The sequence below is a fragment of the Xyrauchen texanus genome, chromosome 30 (genome assembly GCF_025860055.1).
Source record: "Xyrauchen texanus isolate HMW12.3.18 chromosome 30, RBS_HiC_50CHRs, whole genome shotgun sequence".
In the NCBI taxonomy this organism is placed as follows: domain Eukaryota; kingdom Metazoa; phylum Chordata; class Actinopteri; order Cypriniformes; family Catostomidae; genus Xyrauchen; species Xyrauchen texanus.
The window spans coordinates 23,524,366-23,547,828 of NC_068305.1; the positions used below are offsets into that span (position 1 = coordinate 23,524,366).

Genomic DNA, 23,463 nt, shown 5'->3' on the forward strand with positions numbered 1-23,463 from the left:
TTCACAAAAGAGTAAGCTATGAATACCCAGATGACCTACTACATCTGCCAAGATTCTGAATCGGCATCCACTAGACACTCTACTTTCCCATAATGCCTCAGGAGCTGAGATGTCATATTCAAAATGCTGGATATAAATATATACGTTGGAGAACCGTGAGTCGGTTTGCTCTTTCAAACTGTATGTACTACATATGAAGAAAGTTGTTCCTTGTGTTTAAATTGCAGCTTAATTAACAATGCCAGAGTAGATTATTTTCGTGGTTGTTAATGCTGTCATTTATTTGGTCATTCCTGGATGAACTTTAGTTTAGTTCATACTTTATTATCCCCTTAGGGACATTTTTCTTTGACTCTGCTGCAGTATGTATAACATACACAACATCAACATTCATATAAAATATACAATAACAATAAAACAGAGACCTAACAATTTCACATACTCAAAAACATTTTACGTATACTGTATAAAGTGTATAAAAACCTAGCCTTCACTTGTATTCCTTGTAATGATCTGTGCTCTACCATTTAAGATACTGGTATTTTTTTTTTTAGTGATTGTTTTACACATAGGAACCCTATAATGTCACCCTTATGGAAAGGCCTGATACTTATAATAGAGAACGTGATTTGGGTTAGCCACTATTTTCTGTACAGATTGAAGGAATGTATGATATTTAACTTGCAAGGTGGAGTATTTAAAAGTTCAGAGCCTGCAATTTTAAAAACAATTCCAAAATGGCCATCTTCCTGTTGTCAGAGCTAATGACTGTATTCATGAAAGTTGTCCAGCTTGATGAAAATATATGTACCAAGTTTGGTGACTGTAGCTGAAAAAGGGGCTGCTATAGAGGCCGTTTTAAACACCCATATTAAAGGGGGAAATAAAGACACACACACATGCCCAAGCATGAACTTTTGCCCAGAACTAATGGCCAACGACTCTGATGTGTGAGCAAAATATCATTTTAAGCATGCCAAGTGCCTGAAAAACTGTAATAAAGAAGAAAGTAATAATAACAATGAAGGTGTTGCCATGGAAACAATATTTAAGATGTCAAATATCCTATTAAAAATTTTAATCAGGAGTGTCTTGACATTATTCTAAAGAATTTTGAAGCAATTCATGTAAATATTAGAGGGCTATTTCAAAGTCTGTTAAAAGTGTCATACTTCCTACTGTCAGTTGGTGGTGCCATCTATGACATTGACCCATAATAGCCACATCAATTTGATCCTCCTTCATTATCAAACATACAGATGAATTTTCATCAAAATCACACAATGCACACAGAAGATATAAGGCACTTCCTGTTTTCCATTTTTTGCCATTACTTTAGTGCTTTGCCATGGCGACACTGTTCAAAATATAAAAAATCTTTTCCCAATTTAGCATCTACAATGTCTTGGCATGATGTTGCACAAATTTGGTGTCAGTCACATGAAGGCCTGCAACTAATGATTATTAGAAAGATTATTCGACAATTCTGCGATTTTTGCATCGATTAATCATTAGCTCTTAATCGATTATTCAGCTTGTGCCTTGATTTAAAATGCTATATTAAACAAGCTTACTAACAATAAAGAGGACAAATAATCTTTATAAAATACCTTTAAATTACATTCACTGAATTAAAGGGGGGAAAAAACTTAAGTTTAACTCAGTAAAGAAAATCACTGCAAAAATACTATTGTTATCAAATGTTTTTGTTTTTTCCATTTAAAATAGTCTAAAAATCCTTAAAACAAGATACATTTACTTGAAAATCAGCATAGAAGATATTTAGACTTGCTTTAAGTGGAGGTATCTTAAATATAAGTGTATTTTGTATACAAGTGTATTTTTTCAATTGGCTATATTTCTGCGAGTGCAGTAACGACAAAATATACTTATATTCAAGACCTATTCTCTAAAAACAAGTCTAAATATTGTAAATACTGCTTCTAAGGTGAATGCATCTTTTTCTAAAAGATTTTTAGATATTTTCAAATATTTGTATTTTTAATATTATATTCAACATTCTCAGATAACAATTTTTTCTTCTGCAGTATAGTTCCTAAAGAAAATGTTCATTGTTTTAAAGGAGTTTTAGATATTTATGTTGGACAACAAGCCAAAAAATTTTGTTGCAGTGTAGAATTGGGTGAAGACTACGCTCTCTCACCTGTCTGTTCACTTCAATCCATCTTTAACTCACAAAAAAACAAACTCTATCTTATTAGTAAAGCTACGTATTGACAATTTTCTTAATTTTAAGAAATGCATAGTGACATATACACTGGCGGACGAAAGTTTGGAATAAAGTACAGATTTTGCTCTTATGGAAAGAAATTGTTACTTTTATTCACCAAAGTGGCATTCAACTGATCACAATGTATAGTCAGGACATTAATAAAGTGAAAAATTAAACTTACACTACTTACTAAAATTCTCCACGTGCAGCAATGACAGCTTTGCAGATCCTTGGCATTCTAGCTGTCAGTTTGTCTAGATTTTCAGGTGACATTTCACATTACGCTTCCGGTAGCACTTGCCATAGATGTGTCTTGTCGGGCACTTCTCACGCACCTTATAGTCTAGCTGATCCCACAAAATCTCAATGGGGTTAAGATCCATAACACTCTTTTCCAATTATCTGTTGTCCAATGTCTGTGTTTCTTTGCACACTCTAAGCTTTTCTTTTTGATTTCCGGGTTTCAAAAGTGTCTTTTTCTTTGCAATTCTTCCCATAAGGCTTGCACCCCTGAGACTGTTGTACATGAAACTGGCGTTGAGCGGGTAGAATTCAATGAAGCTGTCAGCTGAGGACATGTGAGGTGTCTATTTCTCAAACTAGAGACTCTGATGTACTTATCCTCTGGTTTAGTTGTACATCTGGAGTTCCACATCTCTTTCTGTCCTTGTTAGAGCCAGTTGATTTTGGTCTTTGAAGACTGAAGTGTACATCTTTGAATTAAATAATCAATTTCAAGCATTGTATAGCCTTCATTCCTCAAAACAATTATTGACTGACAAGTTTCTAGAGAAAGCTTTTTCTTTTTTTTTTTTTGCCATTTTTGACCTAATAATGACCTTAAGACATGCCAGTCTATTGCATACTGTGGCAACTCAAAAACAAACACAAATATACAAATGATATAATGGTAAGTGATTTTCTTGCACCAAATTAGCAATTTAGCATGATTACTCAAGGGTAAGGTGTTGGAGTAATGGCTGCTGGAAATGGAGTCTAGATTGGATAAAAATTATATTTTTACAAATAAAAAGTGGCAGCTCCAGCTCCACTTATTCCACAACGAGAGAGCTTTTGTATTTACTTATTTTGTATTTTGTATTTATTTTTATTTTTTTGCATTGAGTCCGTCATACTTTGCGATCTACATCACCTGAGTGTATCTGCACTGTGAGCTGTGTAATTCTTCCTCTCCTCGGTCAGGCATGAACTACAGTGCTGCTCTCGCGCGTCATCATTAGAGTTTAATGTGATCTCATGTTAAGTTAAACGTTAATTTAGTCGACAATTTTTTATTGTTGATGTTGTTGATAACGTCGACTAATCGTTTCAGCCCTAGTCCCATGAATCCCCTAGGAGGAGGATTTTAAAGCTCAGAGCCTGCGATTTCAGAAAATCCAAAATGGCCGATTTCCTGTTGGGCGGAGCTAATGACTGTGAATAAGAAAATTGTTTGGCTTTATTAGAACTATATATGTACTGAGAACTATATAAGTACCAGTTTTGGTGACTGTAGGTGAAAATTGGGGTGCTACAGAGCCAAGAAGAATAGGGCCTCACACTTTCAGTGCTTGTGCCCAAATAATAATAAAAATAATAATAATAATAATCCTTAGAAGAACAATAGTGCCTCTGCACTTTCAGTGCTTGGACCTTAAAATAAGGGTTGACACTCATATTTTTTTACATTTCCCAAGCAGTAAGTGTGGCTGAAGGTAGTTAAAAGCAGAGCTAAAATCTTCAAAGAGCAGATGTGCGTAAGCTTTATAGTTTTCCAAATGTTTAAGTGTCAGGTGAGTGACAGTATTGATAGTATTATCAGTACCACAGTGTTCTTTATATGCAAACTGAAATTAATCTAACATTGAATGTACAGTAGACCTCAGCTTGGACACAATACATTTCTCCAAGCATTTCATAAAAACAGAGGTTTAAGCCACTGGTCTGTACAGTAGTCATTGTTGACAGAAGGGCAGTGGGGTTTTTTCGGGACAGGTGTGATAACAGACTTTTTCCACAGTGAAAGAACTGTATGAGAGTTTAGTAACAGTTGGAAAGTGTATCTGGGATAGGGAAGCACCGATACTGATCCGATACCAGTGTTTTTTTTTTTTTTTTTTGCATATTCAGTTTAGAATACCTTTACATTATTGTGTGGAACTAATAGGGCGTGCTCTTTAATATGTTAAGAAACAAACACCTTTAACTACACATAATTTCAATAGAAAGGTATAGCTTAATAAGAGAAACTTACTGTAATTGTTAACTAGTATATTGGATAATGAAGCAGCTAAATTAACAGAAATTCCAGTATATGTCATCAGTAGAAAATAATTTTTTCAACTTGTATCTGGACTCTTTTTTGTTCAATTTAGTTCTTAGATATCTTCTCACTTTTCATTCACAGAATTATTTTTGGAACCCATTCAACTTAAATACTGTTGTGATTTGTAAACAAATAATAATCTTAATTATAATAATAAAAATAAATTATTATTACTATTGACTTTTAGAATTTTAAATACAACAGTAACATATTTCTATTGTGCACCTTTAACTTTAAAACCCGCAGGCTTTATTTTGACATTCTGAACTCTCCAGGTCCAAGTGCTGTAGGCTATGTATCGGTTTGTAGAAAAGTTTACAGTAGTAAACTTTTCACTTCTTATTATAATTCTGGTAAACTGCTCCTCCGGTGCCATTCTAAATGCATATTAAGTGAACCAAACTAATGAGCATCAACATCTGAGATATCAGTGAGTAGCGCTCAAATATTGCACACTGCGAAGTTTCTAGCGGCTTACACGCCCAGCGCATGTATTTATTAAACACAACATTTTGCGATTCACAGAGCTATTGTCCATCTTCAAGTAGCGTTGATAAAATGCACGAGTCACATTAACTACTTTAATAGTGTTTTTATTGTTATTTTATCTTGTTTTTGGAGCTTGACAGTAACGAACATGACTAACACTTAAAACTCTGATTAACGTCCCTCTTAAAACATCAGTGTCAGAGCCAATACCTATCGGATCGGTGCATTCCTAGTCTGATATGCATTAATAACTCACCTGCAGTGTATACCTGAAGAATATACATTTTTTTACTGGCTGAGAAGAATGTTCTTTACCAAATGCAGAAATTGTCTGAGAGTACGTAATTTTGGACATAAAGCAGGTGTTAACAGGGCTGTTGAGATATTTAGTATGCTTCATTTCAATATGCCCAAGTAGTATCTTATGCATTGTATTCAACCTGAACCACAATCTCTCAACACTATGTGCAATCTAAAGCCACCTGTGACCAACCAGGTATAAAGGGATGCAGAAGCAAACCAGTTCTCATCCGAACAACGGTACAGCAATTAATAATGCACAACCTACCTTTGCAGGGTCAAGGTCAAGACGGACAAATGAGCTGACCTCATGTGGTTTGAGGTCACTGGGGTCAGATTTGTTTGTTTTACTTAAAAGAAAAACATTGTAACTTATGGACATCTGAGACTTGCTGTGAATTATTCCTCATAATAAAGAATCTGGTTTTACAATAGCTTCATGGGGACGCCTGTTGGTTAGCTGATGTATTGCGCCCTTATTTCATAGACTACAACTCCAGAGGCACTCAGAACTTAAGACAGGGCTAAATTCATAGACTACAACTCCAGAGGCACTCAGAACTTAAGACAGGGCTAAATTCATAGACTCACTTGTAGGCGAGACAGCTGTATAGGAGAGAAGCGTCTCACACCATTGACAGACGGCACTAACCTGTTGTACAGAAGGTACAAGGTACAGAAAAAGGCAACAAGTCAAATAAGAAAGTGACAAATGTGTGAATATGTGCAGTGACTATGAGGACTAAACAACTACAAATAAAATTCTCTTTCACTATCATTTGCATGCCAGTGATTTCCCTGCTGGGGTTGACTTCACAAAATATTCTTAAGAATAAAATTCTTAACCACAAGTGCTGCATGGAAAAAAGTTACGATTTGCACTTTTTAAGAATATTTGTATATTTATACATATCATATTGCACTTAGGAACATTCTTAGAAACTTCTTGTCTATCCTAAAATGTCATTAAGTTTTTTCTTAAGACATTCATGAATCCAGCCCCTGGTCTATGACAAAAGACAGATGTTGTTTTGTCCTGTTGCAGTGTGTGAGCTAGGCAGCAGATGAAAATAACACCATAATGAGCAATTACTTTGCAAGCATTTGAGGAATGTTCATGGGTTAAATACAACTTATAGGTGCTCTCATTTATTTTTTTCCTCATTTAGAGAGTTTGACATAAAGGAATGAATGGTCAAGTCAAGTGAAGTCATTTTTATTTGTACAGTGCTTTTCACAACACACATCATTTCATAGAAGCTTTAAAGGAAATCATGCATTAACAAAAAAAAAAACAAAAAAACAATGAAACTGTAATATCTTTAATATCTTACATTGATCATTGTGTATTTTGATTAAATATTATTTTTAAATTATTAAATAATAATTTTATTTAGTACCAACATAATTCTCCAGCCTATTCAAGAGAATGTTGTGATCTATCATGTATATCTATATATAGTCTTCTTGTGTATTCTACATATACTTTATCTTATATAAATTTTTTATTTTTAAAACATTTTCATTTATTTATTTTCTCTCTGTTATTATATGCTGTTTTTGTATTGTTGTGCACTGGAAGCTCCTGTCACCAAGACAAATTCCTTGTATGTGTAAGCATGCTTGGCAATAAAGCTGATTCTTATGATTAAGCTGATTATGTTCCTGTGTCCTTTTAACACTTTTGAAGGCCTGCATGCCGAAACAAAGGATTTAAATTGTAAATTCTCCAGTCAACAAATGTTAATGTTTATACTTCTCTACACTTATTTGCTACTGTAATTACATGTGCATTTTTTGAGAGTGCAGTTTCTCAAGAATAACAACCTTGAAAAGTGAAAGGCTACCCTCACACCAGCTGAAGTTGCCCTAATCACATTTTTTTCACACACAAATATTTTAGGTAAATCATCTGAACAGCCACATTTGAATCTGACATTTTTAAATCCGTAATTTGTGTGATGGTGGAGCCTATGGAGCAGTCTCCCATCACCGAATTATACAGTGAAAGGACTTATTTATTGTTTTAACTCATCATTTTGAATTATTTATTGGGGTTTTGTTAATTTTAGTTATTTAATGTGTTTTAATGTGCAAATATTGATCCCGTGTATACGATTTTATTCACTTTTTAACTCTTATTTTAAATCGCATTCTTTGTTTGAGTGATGATTTGTGTTTGAAAATGGGGAGGTGAGTGTTAATTGTATGTAAAAGTAATGATACACTCCAATTTGCAGCAGCAGTAAAATTATATATACATATACATATATATATATATATATATGTATATGTATATATATATAATATTATGCCATTTTATCTGCTGTCTTTTCATTTTTTGGTGTCATATTACACTCTTGAGCTTATCTGATCTCGATAATCAAATTCCAAAATAAAGGCAAATTACTTAATTTAAAAAACTTTATCCATCAAGACTTTATCACTTGCTGACAAAATATTAGATATATAGCCATTAAGTGTTTCATCAACAAAACAAAAAAAAAAAAAAATGACTAATTAAAATATTAATTGTAAATTAAATCTTTATTCATTTTTAAATGATGAACTTGCCTGGGTTTGTTATACACATGCTTGTCAGTTCAGAAATGTCGGCTGTTCAGACCAGTATCTGATAAGGGCTACATTTAAAATATCATGTGAACAACCTTACTTAAAGAAAAAAATGAAAAGGAGATTTGAGCAGAAAATCCGATTTGGGCCACTTTCAACTGTGGTGTGAACGTAGCCAAAGTGGCCTGAACTTCTGTGTTCCACAGCAACATAAGGGTGTAAATCACAGAATAAAATTTTTTGGGGTGAACTATCCATTTTATAAATGTTTCATATAAGCAGACGTTGTTATCCATGTAGTACAGTATCAAGCAAATGCACACAGAAACACATCTTTGACTCCAAATGTTGGGTCCTGGGACGGCTGTCATATAGGCAGACAAAAGAGTTGAGCTTGAGATGAGAAGAGAGAGCCTGGACCTACTGTCACTGTACTCTTCCCCTCTCTCAGAAGAGTGGGAGTTATACTGAAAAACACAGACCCGAATGTAAATTTATTTACATCTTCAGGATTGTGTCGGTACTTCAGGTCCTTAAATATTTATTTGTTTATTCATAACATTTCCAATAGTTATTTTAATGATTTTAATGCATTGTTTGGCCATTTTCATAGCAAAATCCAGGTTAAAATATAAAAAAAAGGAAAAACAACTATATACTGTATATAACATATATATAAGACTGTAAAGATCCATTTTTAATAAAATCTAATGAAAAGTAATGAACAGTAAAGGGGTGAATATTTGTATAGTTGTGTAATTATAAAAAAAATCAAAATAGAAATGTGTTAAAATGTGATAGTTAAAATAGACTTGAATGTCTAACTGATATGAAAGGGATTTTGTTGTGAAATCCCAGTTTTAGTTTTCTCTCTTTTTGGAAACAATAAAACAGTTTAAATACAAAATTGAAGTGCATTGGCTAGAGAGACTGAAAAAGCCTCTGGGTTTACACTCTCTCTCTCTCTCTCTCGCTCTCTCTGACACAATGGGTCTCTAATGAATTTGGCACAATTAAATAAAAATCCAATTACGATCACATTATGCATCGCAAAATGTATTGTATCATGATGTAGTTGCCAACAACCAGTCCTAGTACACAGTCTTTCCCACATCCAACAGGACACAATGGTAGAGCTTTGTGACTCAACATCTATTCACCATTCTCCCTTTCTCTCTTTTATTTTTCCCTCTGATCTCACTATTTTAGTCTCCTGACAACCCCATCAGCATCCTCCCTCTTTCCCCTCTCTCTCTGCACCTTTGTGCGGATCAGCTCTTTGGCAGCGCAGTAAAGGCATGCCAGTGGCTGACAGTAATTGAGTGGTCTGCGTGGGGAGGGTAGTGCTGCTTCACAGCTTCTGTAGGCAGAACAAAGAGCTGGACTTAAGGAACGAGAGTTAGGGGAGAGAGGAAGGGGCCGCTGATAAAGCCTGGGGTCTGTGCATTCCCCACACACTTGAAAGAGCCCCTGGGCCCCCGATTGGAGCAGACCAAGCCAAGCTTCACATACATGGATGAAAGAGAGGCTCCTGGTGGGATCGAGAGCCAATGGCAGATAAAATCCCTGGGCCCAGCAATCATTCTCTCTAAGAATTTAGAGTAAAAACACACTCACAAAAACATTCACATTACCTGCACATGCGTTTAACATTAACTCCCAAATGTTTCACTATATATCTCACTGAATATTCCAAAACACAATAATGATGGTCGCCAATCCATCGCTGTCATTAACGCAAAAAGCTTCCAATTATTCATACTCCATCTATCCCAGTTGTGCAGAGACAACTATAAGTAAACCATTCACATGTTGATTTTCCTGAAGAGTGTAAAATCTGTGGCACAACCAAAATGTTGCTCTGTTTGTTTAAGCCACTAGCCCAACACGGCAACATTGGCCCAATGTTCTGTTTCTCCAAGCAATGACAATGTTTGGAGGGTTGAAATCAGTCATTATTTTTGTGGTGCAGAAATTAAAAACTTTGCCTTAAAACTAATAATATACATTAATTAAACTGCAAACTGTGTCAGTAGTAAAGACGGATGGCGCATCATGGCACTAGGATGTATTTGCCATCAGGCTGATGCTGGAGGCAGTTGAGGAGAGACAGATGGACCTTAGCTATGGTGCTGCCGTAGGCCTGAAAACAGCCCAATCTCCTGAGCTAGCTGGGAAATGGGCTTTGGAGAATATGCTCTGGAGATTTCAATATCACTGAGAATACAAGAAACATCAAAAAAGCAAGAGAGAGAGAGACTGATTATTTACAGATAATTTATTTTACACAATGGAAATGTTATGGACTATTTTCGGTTTCCTAAAATTATTTGTTTAAAGGAATATTCTGGGTTCAGTACAAGTTAAGCTAAGCAAATTCACTTTTCATTGCATCTTTGCACTGGACTAACCATAATTTGGGAAGGCTAGCATTTATATAACTTAGAAATTCCTTTTAAAAGTTCAATCGTTCTTGTTATAGCAACTGTGGAATGAAGTTTTAAACGTTATGGCAAATCCGTCAGTTGAAGAATAGGCTAAAACATTAAGGAATAGTTCACATAAAAATGAAGATGCTGTCATCATTTACTCAACCTCGTGTCCTTCCAAATCCACATGGCACAGACAGTTTGTGGTCGCTCTTTTCCCTGAAATTACAATTAATGGGGACTGATACTTTCAAATGTCAAAAATGACGCACCATCGAAGTATCATAAAAGCAGTCCGTACATATGAATATTTTCAGACCTGTTTTGCAAAACTGATCAACCGATTCAGCGAAAAGATCAGACTCAAAAGATTGATTTATTCATGAATCAGACATTGATACTTCTCTCATTAACTCTTCCTTGATGTGCCAAGGAGAGCATGGCCTAAAGTCAAGTTTATCAGAGTATAAATAAAAGAAAAAAAAAGAAAGCTACTATCTGGCTTTAGATGTTGTTTGGAATACTTTATGACAGTTTTATAGTCATTTTTTTCCAGTTCCCTTTCACTTTCCTAATATGGAAAAGAATGGCCAGGATCTTTTTCAAAAATGTAGCTTTCATGTTGCCCCAAATAAAGCAAGTCAATTTCACTATTCCTTTACCCCACTATTAAAAATTCTCAAGTTCCAATGCTACTGGAATGCCTGTGTGTTATGGAGGAAATTGAGTGGGCCTCTATATCCATTACAGTCTCTTGGTGATGGCACGTAAGTGAAAGGTAAAGACAGCCTCATGCCTGACTTAATCTGTTTCAGAGAAATCACATGCTTATCTAAGGAAGTTGTAAGAAATTGACAGAATAGCAACTCCCAATTAATGAGATTCAGCAATGTATAATCAGTTGTTTCTGGTGTTTGCCAAGCATAATAGCCTTACTGAAGACAAATATCTCTCATTAGGGCCAAGTCTAGGTTGATCACAGCTATCCCTGGTCTTAAATAGGTGGGAGGGAGACCCTTGTGCCTCTCTTAACAATAACACCACATCTGAATTCACGACCTACAGAATGAGAGAGAGAGCATCACATTTAATTAGCCCCCTAATGCAACAAATCCAATCAGCTTCAATAATCTGAGTGTGAATTTAATGACTATGCAACAATACATTCATCTCACATAATTCACCCAGATCTCATTACAGAAATGAAGCAGCACTGCCCTCTGCTGGTAAAACAAACTATTTCTAAAACTTACATCGAAAGATCCCTCTTCCACCTGTCTTTAAATGCACTGTGTTGCTAATTTGCTGATTTTCCTGTTTATGCAGGTTAAATTCTTAAATTGATTTTTGAAGGATTTCTTGGGATAAAATGGGTAATTTAAAATATAATTTTTAGTCATAATTCAAGTCAATATTATTTTGCACATTTGTGAGCCTAAACTGACAATTATTAGACTTCTGTTTTGTTTACCCTTACAAAAATGAACCATGGTTTCACTACAGTAATTATAGTTTAACCATGGGATTTAGTTAAATTATAGTTACCACACAATTAGCCATGGTTACTACAACAATATTACTGTAGTAAAACCATAGTTAACAACAATTTTTTTGTCTTAACAACAATTACACACAATTATAAGAAATGTCACCTTTAGATATGGTGTTATTTTAGAGTGAATTTACTCCAGAAGCAGTGGTGTAGAAAAAGTGAGCATAGAGAGAGAGAGAGAGAGAGAGAGAGAGAGAGAGAGAGAGAGAGAGAGAGAGAGAGAGAGAGAGAGAGAAATGCTTATGCATAAGATGCTGGAAATGTCCTGCTCCTTAGTGAAACGGAAAATATTATTGGTTAGCAAATATTCTATCACTTCTGAAATTAACAATCTAATTGGTGAGTCAGCTTGACTGTCTGTTTTGCCAGTGCCATCAGTTGTGCTCTTGCAGCTTCATGCGGGTTTAGAGAGAATCTCTGTGCACTTAAGATTACATTACACAACACTACTGTCCAGTAGCTATTTCTCTGATTTTCTATCATTACCTCAACAAGGCACTAATCCCTCTTGATTGAACGAACCTTGTGACAGCACAAGTGCTTGTCTGCTTGTGTTTTTCAGCATGCATGTTAAAATGACCAGATGAAGAAATAGTGGAGTGGTGGTGGCGTAGTGGGCTAAAGCACATAACTGTTAAACAGAAGGTCGCTGGTTTGATCCCCAAGGCCACCACCATTGTGTCCTTGAGCAAGGCACTTAACTCCAGGTTTCTCCAGGGGGATTGCCCCTGTAATAAGTGCACTTTAAGTCACTTTGGGTAAAAGTGTCTGCCAAATGCATAAATGTAAATAGTTCCCACCCTGCACAAGTATTTGTTAATATTGCTTAATCCTTTTTATTTCACTTTGAGGCTTATTATTATTGTTGTTCATGTTCATGGTAACCAAATAATAATATCCCTAGTTAAAAAAAAATTTTTAGAAGCAAATTTTTGTGTGAGGATTGACCTTTTTCACACAACATGCAGTATCGGAAGTGTCATTCCTATATGATCGATCCGCTTATCCCTACACCAGGCTTCCAAAACTTCTCACAATGAGTTGCTGGAATTTTGGCCCATTCCAACAGACAGAATTGGTGTAACAGAGTCAGGTTTGTAGGCCTCCTTGCTTGCACACGCTTTTTCAGTTCTGCCCACATATTTTCCATCGGACTGAGGTCAGGGCTTTGTGTTGGCCACTCCAATACCTTGACTTTGTTGCCCTTAAGCCATTTTGCAACAACTTTGGGGGTACACTTGGGGACATTGTCCATTTGGAAGACCCATTTGCGACCAAGATTTAACTTCATGGCTGATGTCTTGAGATGTTGCTTTAATATATATACACATAATATTCCTTCCTCATGATGCCATCTATTTTGTGAAGTACACAAGTCCCTCCTGCAGCAAAGCACCCCCACAACATGATGCTGCCACCCCCATGCTTCACGGTTGGGAGAGTGTTCTTCGGCTTGCAAGCCTCACCATTTTCCTCCAAACAATACGATGGTCATTTTGGACAGAAAGTTAAATTTTTGTTTCATCAGACCAGAGGAAATTTCTCCAAAAAAGTAAGATCTTTGTCCTCATGTGCACTTGCAAACTGTAGTCTGGCTTTTTTTATGGCAGTTTTGGAGCAGTGGCTTCTTCCTTGCTGAACAGCCTTTCAGGTTATGTCGATATAGGACTTTTTATTGTGGATATAGATACTTGTCTACCTGTTTCCTCCAGCATCTCCACAAAGTCCTTTGCTGTTGTTCTGGGATTGATTTGCACTTTTTGACCAAAGTACATTATTCTCTTGGAGACAGAATGCATGTCCTTCCTGAGCAGTATGATGTCTGCGTGTTCCCATGGTGTTTATACTTGCATACTATTGTCTGTACAGAAGAACGTGGTACCTTCAGGAATTTGGATATTTGCTCCCAAGGATGAACCAGACTGAGGTCTTGGCTGATTTCTTATGATCTCCCCATGTCAACCAAAGAGGCACTGAGTTTGAAGCTAGGCCTTAAAATACATCCACAGGTACACCTCCAATTCAGTACACCTCCTATCAGAAGCTAATTGACTAATTGTCTAAAGGCTTGACATAATTTTCTGGAATTTTCCAAAAGTTTAACAAAAGTTGGTTAAAGGCACAGTTTATGTAAACCTCTGACCCACTGGAATTGTGATATAGTCAATTAAAAGTGAAACATTCTGTCTGTAAACATTTGTTGGTAAATTACTCATGTCGTGCACAAAGAAGATGTCCTTAATGACTTGCCAAAACTATAGTTTGCTAATATGAAATCTGTTGAGTGGTTAAAAAATGTGGAATGGCTTCGTTCCTATATGAATGGCTTCAACCTAAGTGTATGTAAACTTCTGAGTTCAGCTGTAGCTATTGTTGATCAGCACAAAACCTCTCTGAAGTTATAAATCTATAGCAAACATTTGGGAGGGGATCATTTTGACAAGCTTCATGATTTGAAATGTAATATGATAATCACTGATCATCTAATGTAGACCTTATTCACGCAAGCGCCATCTTAGATTTGTAATAGGAATGACAACAAGGCTGTGTGGGATAGACTTACCATGGCTGAGTTCAGAACTGCATACTACTCATACTATTTCTGCTATAGACACATATGGCAGATGTAGTAAGTAGTATGGGTAGTATGCCTTTCTAAACTCAGCCCATCACTTCAATGGCATGAATGGCATAAAGCTCCTAGACTAGGACTGCAACAGTACACAAAATTCACGGTTCGGTACGTACCTCGGTTTTGAGGTCACAGTTCAGTACAGCAGCAAAAATAAATGATCTTTCTTTAAATTATTTATTTTGAAAACAAAGTGACTGATGGGTAACAATTCTTATTGTGAAGGCTCATTTATACATGACTGCACTATTTCTTCAATTAAATTACAATATAGAGCCTCTTATATGCACATTGTATTCTGTACAAACATAAATAATAAATGGAAAAAAAAGTGCTATTATAATATTTGTAAAAACAAATTAAGACATAAGCACTGCAGATTTCGGTGTCATTTGCCTTTCAGCTTACCACTTGTACTTATCACTCAGTTTTAAAAAAATTTTGTTGGAAAAATCTGAATATCCACATTATCAGAGGAGAGGGCGGATCTGTTTCCTTTGAACAGGAAAAATGTCAGGGATAGAGTGAAGAGACACCGCTCACTCTCCCTGTAAGAACCTATCTCATTCCCGCAGATCGGTTCTTTCTTTAGTAGGTACGGCTGATTCAAAAGAACTGACACTATAGAACAATTAGTTCATTAATTCAAATCTTCGCTTCACCAGGATGGCATCATCTAAACACAATTTATCATAATGTTTGGATTTAAAAACCTTCAATATAATAGCAATAAATGGAATGCTGTATGTAAAACATGTGGGATGAACATCATGAGGCATTTGAAAACTCATCCACAAAAGGTTAGTCAGTCTTTCATGCTGTGAATTCTTTTTTTTGGTCAATGTGATCATTAACACAATGACTCATCAAACATCATAATCGCTGGATTTGACCCATTCTGCGTTTTGTCTACACTTTTTACAAGGTTTGCACAAGGACACTGTAGAGCTTAAAGTGCTTGAATTTATCTTTTTGAAATTTAAGGAGTGGAATATCTGGAAAATCGCCTTGATTTGTGAAAAGTGCTTGAAATTGAAACTGACCATTTCTTCCATGTAATGTGTGTCCATCAAAGATGAAATCCACACACTCCACTTTCATTGAACAATATGTATTTTAATATATTTTCTGTTCTTTACAGTCAAATAAAAAGTAAAAATAAATATAAATTTTTTATCACAAGTAGCATGGATGTGCTAAAAAACTTCTCTCTAGTTAATGAATGAACCACAACAGCTGTGTGAGTCTGTGAGATTCAGGTTAAAATCTTAAAGTGACAGTACCATTTTTGTGCTTGTTACGCAAATGAATGTAAACTCAAAGTTATTACTTGTAAATTGTATACATTATTTGAAATAGTGACACCTCACAATCCATCCATCCATCCATCCATCGTCAACCGCTTATCCTGTGTACAGGGTCGCGGGGGGCTGGAGCCTATCCCAGCTAACATTGGGCGAAAGGCGGGGGACACCCTGGACAGGTCGCCAGTCCATCGCAGACACCTCACAATCAGCTAATATATTTATATTAAAAAAGTTGATTATAATAATTATGACAAATATTATTAAAAAATGTATGTGGAGCAGAGGGAGGCGGGGCCGATCGGAATATCGCGCGCCCGGTCCCCAATCGGCCCGATGAGGCGCGCGAGGGATAAAGGCGGCCGGTGACGATGGTTTGAGAGAGAGAGAATTACGGGCATGTCCGTCATGTGTGTTTATGTTTGTGCTTTTGGTTTGAGGTTTCATTAAATATTATTTATGTTGACAAGCCGGTTCTCGCCTCCTCCTTGCCATCCTTTAACTGTTTTACATTGGTGCCGAAACCCGGGAAGGAGGAGGGATGCCCGTCGCAGAGTCCTCGACACTGCCATCCACCCTGGGGAGCGCCGCTGCCATCTTCCGGATGACGGAGTAGCCCGACCGCCCGGAAGTGGGGAACGGCCGTCGTCCGCAGGGCAAGTGGGGACTGGATAACCTGACTGCCTGGAGCGAGGGAGCCGCTGCCGGGGGCGGAGGAGTGCCCTGCCGTCCCCAGAGACGCGGAGGGGTCGAGGGAGACCGCCGTCCGCGAGGGGAGGAGGGAAGAAACTCTCCGACCGCCCGGAGCGGTAGAGCCGCTGCCAGGGGCGGAAGAGTGTCCCCATTTGCTGCCAGAAAAGCGGAGGCACGTTCTGCCCGCTGGGGATCGAAGGTTTCACTCCGGTTCGCCCGGGGTTGGAGTGGCTGTCGTCTGCCTGAGTGTGGAGGACTGTTCGAGGACCACGCGACGGTACATCAGAGAACCGGTGAGTGAGCTTTTTCTCTCTCTCCTCTCTCTCTCTGTCGCACCGTGTTGGCCTTTTCCCTCGCCTATTTTGTTTTTGTTTTAGTTGTCTTCTCCACCCAGGGCGAGGAAGGCGGGGATGACCACGCGGGATGCAAGATGCACCCCGCCCCAGGGATAGGGGGGAGTGTACGTCATGCCGGTGGCACCCCGGCCTGAGATAACGCCGGGAGGAGTGTGGAGCGGAGGGGTGCGGGGCCGATCGGAATATCGCACACCCGGCCCTCAATCGGCCTGATGAGGCGTGCGAGGGATAAAGGCGGCCGGTGACGATGGTTCGAGAGAGAGAATTACGGGCATGTCCGTCATGTGTGTTTATGTTTGTGCTTTTGGTTTGAGGTTTCATTAAATATTATTTATGTTGACAAGACGGTTCTCGCCTCCTCCTTGCCCATCCTTTAACTGTTTTACAATGTATTATACACCTTCACATGTTCTGTTCTTCTATATTGCTTGTTCTGCACCTGATCTGCTTTAATGTAGCCCACTATTTTTAAGGCAAATTGTTAGTGATCTTTTAATATATTAAAAGGTAACTGAAAAACTCATATTATATAAACGTTGAGCATTTATATTGTATATTTAAAAACTTTATTTTGAGGAGAAATTATAATGTGCATTTTGCAGAATCATATCGAATCGTGAACCTCATATTATATATGAGGTTATAAGATCAGCAGTTACAGAAATACTCAAACCAGCCCATCTGGCACCAACAATCATCCATACGATTATCTAATCAGCAAATTGTGTATTAGCAGTGTAATGCATAAAATCATGCAGATACGGGTCAGGAGCTTGAGTTAATGTTCACATCAATCATCAGAATGGGTAACATTTTTAATCTCAGTGATTTGGACCGTGGTTTGATTGTTGGTGACAGATGGGCTGGTTTGAGTATTTCTGTAACTGCTGATCTCCTGTGATTTTCATGCACAACAGTCTCTAGAATTTACTCTGAAATGCCTTGTTGATGAGAGAGTTCAACAGAGAATGGCCAGACTGGTTTGAACTGACAAAGTCTACAGTAATAAGATAACCGCTCTGTACAATTGTGATAAGAAGAATATCATCTCTGAATGCTATTCTGAGATGTGGGTTGATGCTGTTTTGGCAGCACGAGGGGGACCTACACAAGATTAGGAAGGTGGTTTTAATGTTGTGGCTAATTGGTGTATGCTTCTGTGTAAAATTAGCAGTAAATATTTAATCGTCAGCAAACTATTATTGACATTGGACGCTGCTAAAATCCTTTGACTTGGTCCTTGTATACTATTTTAACTAATTAAAATATTTAATCAGTTCTAAGACAAGCAGATTAAATATTGCAATAATATATTATTTGTGAAATACACTGCCTCAGCAGTCTATTTAATACAAACACATCAAAATCAAACATCAAATCACTTTATTGTCACTCAACCATATACACAAGTGCAACAGTGGGTGAAAGTCTTGGGTGCAGTTCCAAGAAACATAGTAGTCATGACAGTGATGAGACATATACCAATTTACAATAAACAACAGATTTACACAACACAATAATCTAATTTACACATAATTACACACAACACAATATACAAATAATAATATACAATGTACAGTATACAATTCATACAATATAGAATACAAAGTATACAATAAAAATGGTATATATAAAATACATATAAATACTGACATGCAAACAGATACACGCCATGCTTTGCGAGTTGGTCCAGTACACCTCAGGCTACAGGTGAAGCAAAGCCTTCTCTCTGATCCCCCAAAACCAGACGGACAGTATTAAGATCAGAAACCCTGCAAACACAGAAAGGACAACTGTCTTTTAGTGGAAAACATACAGTGTCCACCCAGCTATAAGAATTCATGGTACAATTAAATTCAAAATAAATAATAAAAAATATATACCATTCAGTGATGTTAACAGCAACGTGAGTATCAACCACTATTTATATTAAAGAGAGCAGCAAGCCTACCCATCTACATCTTTCTATGGTTTGATTGCATTACAGATGCTTCTGGAGAGGAAGGAATGAGGAAGATGCAAAAAAAACACCATGGATGCGAGAATCCTCATTTAACCTCAAGATCTCTTGTATCACCTGTAGAGCAACTCCTCAGGTGTCAGAACTGCACAATGTTAACCCTAAAGTTGCATTACTGGAAATATTAAGTTACCTTAAGTATAACTTGAAATGCCAAGTTTTGGACTTAAATATCTAAATTAAAAGATTTAAAGTGTTAATAACTCAAACTATTAAGTACAAAATTAAGGCTATGGGAAATACCCTAAATCCCTTGATGCTTGAATTCTTTCATTATGTTTCCAGGGTCAGAGGGAACATATGGGGTATTTAAATAGTTGCTCTTTTGTTGTATTATGTTATGTAAAAGTTGTTTCGTGCAATTTATGTGGCTGGGGTTATAGGCTTATTTCTTGCCATTTGCTGACTTTATTTATGCATTTTTTTGTTTGTTTTTTGCCACTGTTAGTAGTTGTGTGGTGATGTTAGGAGCTCATCTTTTAACTTAATGAGCAGTGTTGGGTAAGTTACTCTAAAAATGTTATTAATTACTAACTAATAATTACATCTTCTACATTGTAATTAGATTGCTGTACTAATTACTCTGTCTGAAAAATAATTGCATTACTTATTACTAATTACTTTCTAAAACCCTCATCAACCTCGACCAGATGAAAAATTTAAGGATAGACATGAAACTGTTCTTTTAATTCTTTCAAATATATCATATAAAATCAAATAGATTATTCATGAACTGGCCAAAGAATTTAAGGGGTTTTAAAGATTTTATATTCAATATTGTTTTATATGGATTTTTTCTATAGTCTATACAGTATTTAACGCAATTACATCAGAACTGTAATAAAATTACAGAAAAATTAAGATTAATCCCTTAATTTACTTTTTCAATTAAAAAGTAATTGAATTACAGTAATTAATTACTTAGTAATGCATTACACCCAACACTGTTAATGAGGTTTGTTGATTGTCACCGTTATTGAGGTTTGTGTGTCCAGGGATGAGTTCTATTGTGTGTCTATTTCAAACAATTGTATATAATGCATTGCCTATTAAGACATACTTCTCTCTTCAGAGGCAAAGATTGCAGGTAACTTCATATAAAAGTAATTTAAATGGTGACACTCTCATATTGCCACAGACATAAAGGCTTTTGTACTATGGGATGTATTGGTTTGATAGATTTATTCAGGGGACATCACATTCACACGAGGTGGATACATGTGATCTAATTAGGCTAACAAAGTTACTCTTTAACAACTGGCATCTGCCGAGAAACTTTGCACACACAGAATCAGAGATACAGCTAATAAAAGACAGTATCCCAGAATTCTAATACCTGTGGAATTCGATTATCAAAAAACTAATTACATAATTACGTTAACTCAAACTATATGATAATTAATCAATTAAAGGGGCTCCAAGCTTAGTACATGGCAACTTAATATGAAAAATTATTTTTGAATCTTTTACCCAGGCAACAGATATGAGTGCCTTTAAAGAAATAGTTCACCCCATACTGAAAATTCTCTCATCATTTAATCACCCTCATAGTGTCAAACTAGTATGACACACTGTCTTCTGTGGAACTTGAAAGGAAACATTTTATTGAATCTATTAGGTGTTTTTGTCCATACAATTTAAGTCAATGGGATAAAACATTTTGAGTTTCAAAAAGGCCATAAAAGCAGCATAGAAGTAATCCATACAACTCTAGTGGTTCAATCCACGTTTTCTGAAGCAATACGATTGTGTTGGGTGAGATACAGACCAAAATGTAAGTCGCTATTGTGCATGCACCAGGGTTTCTGTTAGATGGTAAATACAGGCTTTTGACCGTTAAAACCTTTAGCTTTTTGCATTGCCCTCTGTTTTTGTTTAAAAAACATTTTTTTATTATTATTATATGCTATTTCAATGACAACCGTTTTTGAATGAATGTTTATTGTTCATTACTTTATTTGAGTTGATTGTGTCATTATTATATTGCATATTATACATGTTCCATCACGTTTAAGTGCAAAATAAACACTGAAATGTGATGACCTGATTTTATCCAATTTGTAAGGAAAACTTTATACATTTCCAGACATGTTGGCCATCAACAAAATTTCTTAGCGGAAACAATAGAATGCACAGAGCGCTATACACAAACCAGACACAGTGTTGCCAGGTTAGTTTTCATGGCCACTTGAGCTATTCTGAAAATGTAAACGTGTTACAATGATTGAGTTATACCGCAGTCGCCAAATCTTATAGATGTATAATGATACCTGGATCGAGGACCTGGCAACCGCGTGCAGCATCAAAGAATCACCATCTTTGAAGCCTCCACTTCCCATAGTCAATATTTATAGTGAATAAGGACTTATATTTTGGTCTGTTTCTCACTCAAAGAAATTGTATCACTTCAGAAGATGTGAAATATACCACTCGAAATGGATAGACCTTATGGCCTTATGTCTTTTTTAGAATTTGAACGTTTTAGACCCCATTGACTTATATTGTATGGTAAAAAATAACATCAAAATATTTTCACTTGTGTTCCACAGAAGAGAGAAAGTCATACGGGTTGGAACTGCATGAGGGTGAGTAAATGATAAGGGAATTATAATTTTTTGGGGTGAAATGTCTCTTTAAGAGTACACACAAGTTTTTAAATATGATAAGATAATGTACAGTGTATGATAAAGGCAGCATTACGTCTTTGTACAAAGTTAGGACAATATGTTTTTCAGAAGATGAATAGTAAGAAATCTCTTTCAGTATAAACACAGAAATACAAACAAAAGAGTAGAAATGAAAAATCACAGATAAGCTCACATAATTGATACATTTGTGTCCACGTCATTTTCTCCAGAAGAACAATTTCTTTAAAGGATTTTTTCTATCATGCCTCTTGGCTCTCTCAAGCTTCACAAGGACCTCCCTGACCTCCACCTGCGTTGATTGAACACTGGTTTGAATGCAGTCTGTCGTTGAGCTCTGCTCTTCTACAAGCATGGCCACATCTAGAAAAACTTCATGAAGGCTCCGTATGCGTCTCTCCAACTCTAGAAGTTCCGTATGTCGGCTCTCAATCTGGATGAGTGCAGACCGTATCGTTTTACCTTCTGAAACCATGTTCTCACTGAAGACGTTCCACTGACCGCTCTCCAGCATCTCCTCGATCTGTTCACCTGTGACCTCTCGCCCCACAATCTCCATCTGCCGCTGAATGTACGCCTTGCAAGACTCCCTGTGGCTCATCTCAGCATCATTGTACTCCACCATGGCATCACGGAAACTGTTGCTTATGCTTGAAAACTGCGTTCGGGCGATTCTTGCCAGAAGTGAATTAACCCCGTGCTTCTCCTCTAACTCTTTGGCATGGGAATCCATCTTGCGAAGGTGTGCAACCATTTCCTGTCCGCGAGTCTTGATGTCAGCAGCAATTGCATTAGAGTCACTTGAATTTGAGGTATTAGAGCACATTACCTCTCTAACAATATGGGAGTTTTGCTCCCTAAGACGCTTCACTTCCAGACGGATGAGCTGAATCTCACGTCGAGCCTCCTGTGCCTCATCAAAGATAGCCTCCATATCAGGGCTGGTGCTGCTTGAGTCCTGAGAAGTGTCATCATGGTCTGTGTTTTCTGAAGAAGGAAGAGCTTGGGTGTTTTCATGCGCCTCTAAAGTCCCATTGGAAACTGATACTGCCAGGAGTTGATCGAGTCTGTCTCTCATGATGACTGCTGTATTAAACTGAAAAGTACTAAAATACTAAAATATTCAGTCTACACAGACCGTAATTAGCCACGAGGCTTAACACACGTGAACATACAGTAACTAGCATCTACTAACATATAACAACAAGCAACTCTTGAAAACTGTTTATTCGTTGACTTAATGCAAACAGTCACAACGTCTGACGTGCAGAAAGTAAGTACTATATCAGCCTGTTCGACAAGATAAACTTGTTTGCAGGTCCACGTTTAAAAAAATAGTCTTTGTTTGACTTTTTTTTAGGTTTTCGATTAGGTTTTTGCTGTAGAATATTTTTTTAAATAATTAAAGTGAAGGAAATTTTATTTTATTTAGTTATTTTAAAACCATATTAATTTTATAAACCTTCACAGAATGCTTTGATATGCAGAAGTAGATATTTCACATACATTTACAACCAGACGTGCTGTAGGCCTGTTTGCAGTGAAGAAAATCTTTATTTAAAGTCTTTATAGCACTAAAACTTTTAATGATTACTAGCCTAGGTTTAATTTGTGAAACACACTCCACTTCGAGCATGGATATCAGTGTGACCTACCTCAAGTGATGTCCTTCCGTGGCGTCTGCAACCCTTTCTTATTATTAAAATAAATAAATAAACGGTAAGGAATAAGATATTTATTCTGTTGACTGTAAAAAAAAAAAATAATCAATTTTTCCAACTTCGCAGGGTTTTTTTATTTATTTTGCAATATAAAAATAACAAATACAAAAAAAGAACAATGAGGGTTACATTACATTATGACAAAGCTTGTTATACTAGCTTATATGCATTACACTATAAAAGAGTCTT

The 23,463-nt window shown here is 36.6% G+C and overlaps 1 protein-coding gene across 1 annotated transcript; it reads right to left on the minus strand.

The window, feature by feature from the left end:
* Positions 1-18,314: 18,314 nt before the first annotated feature.
* On the minus strand, positions 18,315-22,820 carry stx11b.2 (syntaxin 11b, tandem duplicate 2). The gene is made up of 2 exons (XM_052098962.1): positions 21,729-22,820; positions 18,315-18,660 (listed from the first exon to the last, which is right to left on the minus strand). Exon 1 carries the CDS (start codon positions 22,629-22,631, stop codon positions 21,753-21,755), a length of 879 nt encoding a protein of 292 aa, XP_051954922.1. The 5' UTR covers positions 22,632-22,820; the 3' UTR covers positions 18,315-18,660; positions 21,729-21,752.
* Between the last annotated feature and the right edge of the window lie 643 nt (positions 22,821-23,463).

Bases quoted from the DNA above. Each gene is read 5' to 3' on its own strand.
- stx11b.2 (XM_052098962.1), bottom strand. From the start codon at position 22,631: ATGAGAGACAGACTCGATCAACTCCTGGCAGTATCAGTTTCCAATGGG.